Source organism: Antedon mediterranea, chromosome 2, assembly GCF_964355755.1.
Source record: "Antedon mediterranea chromosome 2, ecAntMedi1.1, whole genome shotgun sequence".
In the NCBI taxonomy this organism is placed as follows: Eukaryota; Metazoa; Echinodermata; class Crinoidea; order Comatulida; family Antedonidae; genus Antedon; species Antedon mediterranea.
In genome coordinates, this window is record NC_092671.1 from 33716528 (window position 1) to 33727437 (window position 10910).

At 30.7% G+C, this 10910-nt stretch overlaps 1 protein-coding gene across 2 annotated transcripts; it reads left to right on the forward strand.

The window, feature by feature from the left end:
• Positions 1-1057: 1057 nt before the first annotated feature.
• LOC140040850 (uncharacterized) lies at positions 1058-10890 on the forward strand. 2 transcript variants are annotated; one of them, XM_072087092.1, is made up of 11 exons: positions 1058-1196; positions 3962-4005; positions 6806-6859; positions 7253-7279; positions 8859-8891; positions 9327-9353; positions 9512-9538; positions 9658-9690; positions 10121-10147; positions 10241-10276; positions 10799-10890. In XM_072087092.1, the coding sequence occupies exons 1-11, from the start codon at positions 1147-1149 to the stop codon at positions 10819-10821; spliced, it is 381 nt and encodes a 126-aa protein (XP_071943193.1). In that variant the 5' UTR covers positions 1058-1146; the 3' UTR covers positions 10822-10890. The 2 variants fall into 2 exon arrangements, with proteins under 2 accessions (XP_071943193.1, XP_071943194.1); XM_072087093.1 differs by lacking the exon at positions 9658-9690.
• Positions 10891-10910: the final 20 nt, after the last annotated feature.

A 10910-nucleotide genomic window follows, 5' to 3' on the forward strand; every position in this document is an offset into this window, starting at 1 on the left:
AAACACATTTGATTTGCAAATTATTTACTTTTACTGTTTTTTTTTGCATTATATTTTAATTAATAATTAATCAAAATTACACATTTTTGGTTTTATAATATTATTAGTTACACCCGGCTTGTTCATGGAATACGGGAAATATCTACGTTCTGGCTCAATATTCCAATAAGCCGAATGGATTATGGAACCAGGACGTAGATATTTCCCGTATTTCGTAAGAACAAGCATGTTGCAACGATTTTATCTCTTATTGCATACTTATAGCGTTTATCTTTTTATGTAAATCCACAAGTAATTATATGAAAAAAATAATGTGTTTGTATTTGGTGTTACCTAACCCGAGGAGGTATACTGATTCGATATATGAATTATAAACATTTGTATTGCATTACCAATTTTCAAACGTCTGTCGTTATTTCTGATTACCACTTTTTCGTTGAACTCCATAAAAATGCATAAAAAAACATTAATCAAGTAAAATAAATAATAAATAACTAAGCGAAATAAAAGCAAAACCTACACGTTCAGAAACAAACGATTCATATAATACTACTGTATTTCTAGTAGGCCTATGTCTAATTATATTCAGATTACGGAAGAATTTAATAACGCTTATTAAAAAAAATATATTTTAAGTGTTCATATGTTTTCTGATCTTATGAAGAAAGCCCAGTTGATTTTAAAGATGTTAAGTAACATAAAATAAAACCATTACTATTAAAACTGAAAAACAAGTACAATAGGCATAATATTGAACTATTCATATTGTTATTGTTACTTTGATTTACTGCGTTTCAGACCGTGAGAGAATCCGTCGGCAAACATGTGTGTAATTTAACTAAACTTGTTATTTAGATAAAACCAGACGAAATATAACGTTTCAAAGTATTCATGTATTCTGTTCGGCTCTTTGTTTCACTTTCTAAAAAAAAGTAGATTAGATTAATTGATGAAAATAAAACCATGTTATTATTGGTATAAAAAAAAGAGAAAACGTCATGTGTTAAACCTTTGAAAATGGTAACCATCATTTTATTAAACAGTTTTATTGCGTCGATTTAATGGTTTTTAGGGTAGATAACAGATTGATTAAAATAGTATAAGTTTATATAAAACTGAATCACCAATTTATTTTATTAAAAGCTGATGTCAAAAACTTCGTACTGCAGCGTTCCTATTATTATGTCAACTAAACTGTAAGTATATATCATATTCTAGTGACAATATCCAATATCCAATATCACTATTATCTATATATAAATTTACGTAAGGGCAAAATTCGATAAACTCGGTTAATTAGAATTATAGAATTTTTACTCGATGGTATATAAAGTTGGTTCATACTTTCGGTACTGATTTTAACCATCTGATATAACCCTGTTTACTAATTAAATTGAGTTAGGTAATTAGTTATTGACGATTAAAACGAATTTAGGTTCAACGATTTACCCCCAAATAGGGGTGTTTTCCGATCGTGGTATACACTGTCTAATGGATGTCCATCTTGAAAAATACCCGCCACAAAAATGCGAGGAGGTTTCGCATTTTCCTATCTCCTCCTACGATAATTGTTTTTAATAGCTGAAAACTGGTTGAACAGCTAGAGTACAGCTTCATAATGTTGAAGACAGGCCGATTTTCTTTAAAAAAATACTATTTTGATAGATTTAATATACGATTATACAAATGTATTGATTTGATTGAGTTTGGTTTAACACAAGTAGGTACATTTATGAGCCCTTGGTTTAACACATATGGTAGGTAAATATATGGGCCCTTTGAGAATAAACTTGCAATACTTTGACAATACTGTAAATACCTATTAACTATTTTTGGTCGTCATTTGAATCGAACATTTCTTACTGTGAATGTTCATACTGTTAGATGTAATATAAAAATATATACAAATAAACTTTATTACTGAGATTGTGGTTAGGCTCTACTGATATATAAACACATTATTATATACAAATAAACTTTATACTAACAGTTCCTTCTCAACGTTTGTATTAATTAATAATTACCAATAATATAAACGTCGTAGTGGTGTATCGTGACATGTACTTTGATATTTCAATCGATTATGACAGTGACAGTTTTAACAAAGTATTAAATCGCAAATGTTTTACTTTATTTAGAGGTATATTATTTATAGGCCTATAAAACATGAAAAAAATATTTCGTTACTGAGTGGATAAAGAATATATTTAAAAATTGTTCCTCTTTGTACCTTTCCGCTTTCCCATCCCTCAACCCTAATTTTACATACAAAACACAAATTGGGTTTCTTTAAATGAGTCCAAATCAAAAATTTGAACTCATTTTGTGATAAGTTTCTCCTTCGGAAGTAATTCCCAGGGTGCTAATTTTAGTTGACTACATAAATCATCGTATCTATTTATTCGTTTCTGTAAACGGCAATGTATTATAGTCCTGCGGTACGTACATTTGAAATCGCCAGTTTTGTTACGCTGAAATTACTGTGTATTCGAGAACCATCTGTGGGCACGACCTAGATGGTACGCGAGCGATCGTGTCTATTTATTCGTTTCTGTAAACGGCAATGTATTATAGTCCTGCGGTACGTACATTTGAAATCGCCAGTTTTGTTACGCTGAAATTACTCAGTATTCGAGAACCATCTGTGGGAACGACCTAGAGCGAAGCGAACGTACCATCTAGTTAGTACAATAATACATACTTTCCATATTGATTCCTGTGAGATTTACTGATATTGTTATGTTACTATATTTTGGTGGCATAGTATACATATAATAAAAGTTATGAGAGTAATGGTACAAATTATGGCATGAGGTGAATGTTGAAAGGTTTCAACGAGGTGAAAGCGAGTTGATATATAACCTTTCATCATTCACCCAATACCATTATTTGTACCATTCGACGAATATAAACATTCGTTTTTGTTTTATACAACATCGAAATAGATTCCTGTCGTTTGAATCAAATAAAAGGTAGGCCTATCCAAGGCCGACATTTGATTCACATTGATTGAAGCAGTAACATTTGGTTTGGTCATATTACATTTATATGGATTTTATAAACACACCTACTGTATTGTTAATCATGTATCGTATTAACAAACGACCAAACAATCGTAGGCCTAGCAAGGCTAAAATCCATAGGACTAGCCTAATACTAACTAGGCGGAAAGGTAGCAATACCAAATACGAAACTTCGACAGGCAACTGGAACTCATCGTCTTATAGAAATTTTCCCATTAATTAATCAAAATCCTACAAACGATATAAAGCTAATTTGAATGCCTTTTTGATCTAAATTAGTACAGTACACATAATGTCTCTCAAAAAATGTACTATCATCGCGAAACCAGTCATAACATTCAATCTTCGCGGCGAAAGTACAGAACAGGTGGCGTTGTTGTATTTCAAAAGCAATAGTATAATAAAAATATTGCCCAAAAGCGAACAAATATTTGTTTTCGTACACGATAAAAGTACTTTTAAACGATCGTTTAATAATGCATACTATTGCACATCATGTGACTACAATCATCCAATCAAATGACAGGAATGTATATAGGTGTTAAATAATATATTCTAGGTCTGGTTTTGAAAACCAAAAATAACACACCTTCCGTTGTAGATACGGAGCAATCAGTTATATATCTGCAATGCGGCAAGTAACCAGTTATATATTGAATTAGAAACTACTAATACAAATGTTTTCACAGATAAATAAATCAAGCCAAGCGAAAACATCAGCTGTTTGAGCGAATAGCTACTTCCACCTGCTGTCTGCAACTGAGCTGTTTGCCATCGCAAAATGGGATTTGCAAGATGGAAATGCGTACGCATATCTCAACGCTTTTGACTTTGCACAAATTCTTCTAGTGGGAAAACAGGCTTTTATAGAAATCCTCAAATAGTGATAATATATTTATATAATATATATTATTTATAATATTGTATTTTTGTTACAGAGGCTTGTTGGTTTTATTTTTAGTAGTGTTTGTGCAATGTGCAAGTAAGTAAATACTTTTTTTAAATATCGTTTTATTTTACCATATTTCTGTATTAGAGTAATCAAAATATTTCTTAAGTTCAAGTATTTTATTTAACTTCTAATTTCACAATACCCATAATATCTGAATATATAACTATAAACTGCTATGACTGTGTCTTTTATTAAGAATAGATTTATTAATATACAATACATATTTATAATATAAACACTAAATAAATTAATACACGTTATGCCAGGATTTACAACATCATCTATTACTAGTATATAAATTTACGTAAGGGCAAAATTCGGTAAATCGCGCGTTACTTCTAGAATCTTTACTCGATGGTATATAAAGTTGGTTCGACTTTCGGTACTGCTTTTAACCACCCGATGTAACACTTTTTACTAATTAAATTGAGTTAGATAATTAGTTATTGACAATTAAAATGAATTTAGGTTCAAAGATTTGCAACAAATACGGTATAGGTGTTTTCCGATCGTGTTATACACTGTCTAATGATGTCCATCTTAAAATTACCCTCACACACAATAATACGAGAATGCTTCGTATTTACCTATATTTTTCTACGATAATTGTTTTTAATAACAAACAGCTCGAGTACAGCATCATAATGTTACATTTATTCTTTAAAAATACTATTTTGATAGATTTAATTTTTTTTTTAAATTTTGTAGTTTATACAAATGTATTGATTTGCGATGAATGGAACATTCAAATATCTCAGTCTCAATATAATTATTTGGTTTAACACAAGTAGGTAAATTCATGGGTCTAAGGATAAACTTGAAACCTTTAGATATAGTATTGCAATAGAATCGCAAATTTCTTACTGTGAGTGTGGGTACTGTTAGATATATATATATATATATATATATATATATATATATATATATATATATATATATATATATATATATATATATAATAAGTATCTCTTCTGAAATCCCGCTTCGTGATACTGAATAGATAAGGGCGTATAAATTTGATCTCTGGTGCGCGTGCGTACAATTGAGGGACTAGTGCAGCTGTTCCGCCATACCACGCCGGGAATGTTAAAGAATCGCTATCCAATCGAGTTTTAACAATAACATGAAAGCATCAGTGGTCTAATGGTTAGGACAGCTGCATATCAAGCAGACGGTCCGAGTTCGAATCTCGTTTGGGGTGGCTTTTTTTCTCATTCTAACAGATTTCCTCATCTTTATCGTTTCAAATTAATTAATTAAATTTCAGAATATCACCAGGCGGTTCAGAATTAATGTTCTTTGCTTGATGTGTCTCACACACTTCTCATAGATCATTTTGGTCCATTCCTTTCTGTTGGTTGTCCAGGTAAAACGTGGAATACTTCTGCCTCTTTTCCCGTCTATTTTACCATCTAGTAGTCCCCTTTGAAGACTTTCCTTCCTTATGATATGACCAAAAAAATATAGCTTTCTTTTCTTGATGGTTGTAATAAAGGCCTGGCATCAGAAAAGCGGCGCAGAGTCGCAACCCGAACTTTTGAGATATTTAGCCTTGAAGTTCATCAGAATGTGAAAAAACGGCCTAACCTATCAATTTAAAAATTTCAATAAAAAACGATACTATAAACACTTATCTTTAACATATCAAACTCTCTCTATCAAAATATCACAAGTATGTGTATTTTGCAATTATTTATGTCGTTTCTATTGAAAATGATTAGGAAATTTTCGTTTTGTTCACTCAAAAATCAACTTTCTTTACGGCGCTTTTGTAAACAAACCGCTAACCCAAATCACGTCATGTTTGGTACCTATCTGTTCGAAAATATAATAAGCTACCATCATTTTTAACAACCTATGGGATTTTTTTTATCTAGTCAGAATTTGTGAATCCTTGACTGTGATTGGCTATAGAAATAAATTACGCTCTCTTATTGGCTGACGCTTTTGTTTATGATGAAAAAGCATGGCTTCCATCGTAGTTTCTCGAATGATCGTTTCAACATATTTTTGAATATTTAGGAAGTTAATCGTTATTTTTATCCATATATTTTTAAAAAGAACAAAAAATATAATATTATGTTCCGCACAGTGATATATTTTCGACTAGTTTGCCGTTATTGAGAAGAAAATAGCGCAGTTTGGACAGAGAGTCTTGTCGCGTTGATCGGCGGGCTTGGCTAGGCCAAGCTAATCGGCGTCGGTACTTCATTGTTTATTTTCTCAAAATGAAGATTTCCTGAGCTAGAAAGTGACTCGTATGTTTTCATTAATACCTCTTCATATAATAAACCAATTTTAATAAACAACGGCTTATTTTAAAGATTATTAAATATAGATTACGAATATATAAAAATAAAATATTAATTCCGACACTATGCCGATTTTGTGATGCCATGCCTCTTATATAAAACACAAATTGGGTTGTTTAAATGGGTACAAATGTGACTCATTTTGTGACAAGTTTCTCTTTCAGAAGTAATTCCCAGGGTGCTAATTTTAGTTAACTACATAAATCATAGTGTCTATTTATTCGTTTCTGTAAACGACAATGTTTTATAGTACTGGGGTACGTACATAAAAAAAAACATTTTTGTTTTACACTGGAATTACTGTTTATTCGAGAACTATCTGTGGGCACGACCAAAGCGAGCGTACCATCTAGTTAAGTATGACTGTATAAAATGAGAATATATATTATAATAGTTTCAAACAAAAGCCTACTTCCTTCACAAAAAGTCTTCTCTAAATGATCCATACATCATATTTCATAAAATACAAATCATTATTTTCAAAGTATTCATATTTTGCTGTGCTGTTTTTTTTTCAGAAGCTCCTCCTCCACCTCCTCCACCTGCTGTATGGAATTATGGAACGACTGAAAGTAAGTCAGATGGTAGTAATAATTAGAATAATAATATAAAGTCAAACAATCGTTATATATATATTCACGCCGAGAATGTTAAAGAGTCGTTATCCAATCGAGTTCGAACAATACCATGAAAGCCCCAGTGGTCTAATGGTTAGGACATCTGCATATCAAGCAGGCGGTCCGAGTTCGAGTCTCGGTTGGAGCGACTTTTTCTCATTCTCACAGATTTCCTCATCTTTATCGTTTCAAATTAATTAATTAAAGTTCAGTATATCACCGGGCGGTTTGGAATTAATGTTCTTTGCCTCTTGTGTTTATTTATATATACTTAAACATACGAAATAAATTAATTCTTAAACCTCATAAGATAACAGTAAATCATATTTTAAAACAAATCTCTTTCAGATTATGACAGAATTCGTCGACAAGCACGTAAGTAAACTAAACGTTGCTTCAACTGTGATAAAACGGCTTATATTTTTTATGTATGTATGTATGTATTTATTAGGTGATCATTTAGAATAAAATGATCACCTATTGTTATTGTATGAAATCTTTATTATTTTTCTTTTTTTTTTCTTTTTATTGTTTCTGTACACTATTATCTCAAAAATTTAATGTCAATGATTACCAAAATTTCAGAATATCTTTCAAATAATATAACTTAATCCTAATCAGCTTTCCAGCGTGATCACTTATCCGTGACGTCATTTATACGCCATTTTGTGAAATCACATTACCAATCATATCTCCATAATTCATTATGACATATTAATGAAATTCACTACAGGTAAACTTCAGGTCAAGGGTAAAAATATTAGCAAATAAAAAGTTGCGCGTTTCAAGGTCATGCACGTGAAATCGCGCGTTAAAAATTTAAAACGCGCAAAATTAGGTTTTGATCAATTTAGAGCATGAATTAGGCCATTTGCGCGTTTCAAAAAATTACTGCGCAAAATGCGTTTTTGTGCGCACGATTCTTAAAATGCGTAAAAAATAAAATTTGATGTATAAATCACATTCTACTCACAATCCTTAGTACATTCACCAATTTTGAGTCCATTCCGACCTAAAATAACGCTATACGAGCACGTTAAAAATGACAAAATGCGCACACTAATTGTACAAAAGTGCTAAAAATGGTAAAAAATAAGGACTTTTTAAAATGAATATAACTCTTCAGAATGGCAGATGACCCCCAATTTTTTTAACTTATTATGGAAGCCAATAAGTTGTAGATACAAATGTATATACACATTAGACGTACAAAATGGTATGACGTCATCAAATGGCCACTTGAATTTAAAAATTAGGAATTTTTATCTTTTTGTGTGGGTTATCACATTCAATAGAGCGCATCTCCGTTATTTGAGCCCGATTTTCGCACAACTTTTAGTATGTGCTTGCTCAATTAATGTTTCTTCTAATGAGTGGTCAACATTTTTATTTTGATGACGTCATCACGCGTAAAAACTTGAATAACCTAGGTCGTGTAATTTCAGCTACACCATACATTTGAATATCTTATAGCTCTTCAGAATTAAAGGTGACCTTGAAGATTATAACTTATTATGAAAGCTGATGAAATGTAGATATGAATTCATATTAAAATTAAGCCTATCGGATGTTGTGATGTTATCATATGGCCAGTTGAAGTTAAAAAGTAGTTTTTAAATTTCTTTAGTCAAAGTTATACAAATTTCAAAGACCGCGCATTGCGCTTCTACGTGTCAAATTTTCTTCCAATCCTTATATTTTTTTGCTCAATTCATTATCTTACTGTATATTGTTTATGGCATATAATAGGCACAACTCAACACTATAAGCATATAATAGGATGGAATGTATCATCATTTTCCGATCGTATGATAACGTACGTGCATGTTTAAAACAAATTATTTTCAGTAATTAATTAATTAATGTCAATAAAATGATAATAATGATCACCTATAATTCGTCAAAGTGACGAATTAAATTCTAGTTTTTTTATTTATTTTGCTCTTTTTTTCAGAAACTCCCTCTTGGGATGAAATGATAACAAATAGTAAGTAAAAAAATGGATGTAAAAAAATTATCTATAAAAATTGAACATTAAGTGTGACAGAGTTCATAATTTTAATGTCACCATCAGGATGATCTGGGTATTATGATGACATTTTATTTCTTTAAAAAATACAAACAGCAATAAATCGACAAAAAACATGCCTAAATATGCATGCATAAAATACACAAACAAGATTAAATAGTTATTAATGTTTGGTTCGACCAAACAACAAGTTCCCAATCAAAACGCAAGAGTTTGATTGTCGGTTAATATGTATCGGCTAATTATCGATTAATAGTATTATTGGCTGAGGAAACACGGTGTAAACATAAACAGATATATTGATGGAACGTACAGTAAATAATATACAATACACATAATTAAATGTAGGCCTACCATGATTGTTATTCATATTTTAAAACAACTCTCTTTCAGATTATGACAGAGCCCGTCGATATGCCAGTGAGTAAATTAAAGTTAAGAGCATTATTTTGATAAAAAAGCATGTAATTAACTATTTGAAACTGTTCATATTTTGCTCTTTGTTTCAGGAACTCGTTATATCTGGAATGACATCAATCTATAACAGTTAATCATATTTTAAAACAAATCTCTTTCAGATTATGACAGATATCGTCGACAAGCACGTAAGTAAACTAAACGTTGCTTCAACTGTGATGAAATGGCTTATATTAAATTCGTGTTCATATTTTTTTATTTATGTATGTATGTATTTATTTTTTTATTTATTTTGCTCTTTTTTCAGGAACTCCCTCTTGGGATGAAATGATAAATAATAGTAAGTAAAAAAGATGGATGTCAAACAATTATCTATAACAATTAAAAATTAAGTGTGACATAGTTCATATATAATTTTAATGTCACCATCAGGATGATCTGAGTATTAGGGTGACATTTTATTTCTTATTACAATCAGCAATAAATCGACATAAAGCATGCCTCTTTACCATAAAATACACAAACAAGATTAAATAGTTATTAATGATTGGTTCAACCAAACAACAAGTTCCCAATCAAAACGCAACAATTTGATTGTCGGTTAATATGTATCGGCTAATTATCGGTTAATATTATTATTGGTTGAGGAAACACGGTGTAAACATAAACAGATATATTGATGGAACGTACAGTAAATAATATACAATACACATAATTAAATGTAGGCCTACCATGATTGTTATTCATATTTTGAAACAACTCTTTTTCAGATTATGACAGAGCTCGTCGATATGCACGTGAGTAAATTAAAGTTAAGAGCATTATTTTGATAAACAAGCATGTAATTAATAAACTGTTTGAAACTGTTCATATTTTGCTCTTTGTTTCAGGAACTCGTTATATCTGGAATGACATCAATGTTGACAGTAAGTTACAAAGATGAATGCATATTGTCAAACTTGATCGTTTTTAATCAATATATCGATGACCTTACAACCCCACGCCTTATACATTAATATGCTACAATCGATTATTTTTCTAAATGGTGCATTGATTGCATCTTGTGTCTTTTTCTTGTCTGCTGGTTTTATTGTAGTTGGTAAAATTAACATGAATAAGACAAGCAACAGAACAAACAACAACGACCAAGAATAGTTCTATAAAACTGAACAAGTAATGTACTTATAGGTCAAAGAAGTTGAAATTTAAAAAAAAATTAAAGCATAATTTAATGATGAATGAAAATATTCATATCTATCTAGTCAATTCAAATTTTACTTGTTTAGTAAACAACGGAGTTTCACGACCGGTCCAAGTCACTGTTAACTAAACAAGGAAGTCATGTTGATTAGATATCTTTTTAAAACGTTATACTACCTTGATAAATGAAAATATTCATATCCATTGTGTCAATTGAAATGTTATTTGTCATGCTTTCTCTATTTTAGGTGGTATCGGAGAAGAGCCTTAAATTGGCCTTTTGGGGAAAACAGTTCGTAAACGAATGTAACGGTTGTTATTATATATAAAGATGCACTATCTAAGATCGTTTCTTATTTC

Bases quoted from the DNA above. Each gene is read 5' to 3' on its own strand.
- LOC140040850 (XM_072087092.1), top strand. From the start codon at position 1,147: ATGTCAAAAACTTCGTACTGCAGCGTTCCTATTATTATGTCAACTAAA. The intron at 6,860-7,252 runs GTAAGTCAGATG...AATCTCTTTCAG, and splicing joins GAATTATGGAACGACTGAAA to ATTATGACAGAATTCGTCGA. The intron at 9,691-10,120 runs GTAAGTAAAAAA...ACTCTTTTTCAG, and splicing joins GGATGAAATGATAAATAATA to ATTATGACAGAGCTCGTCGA.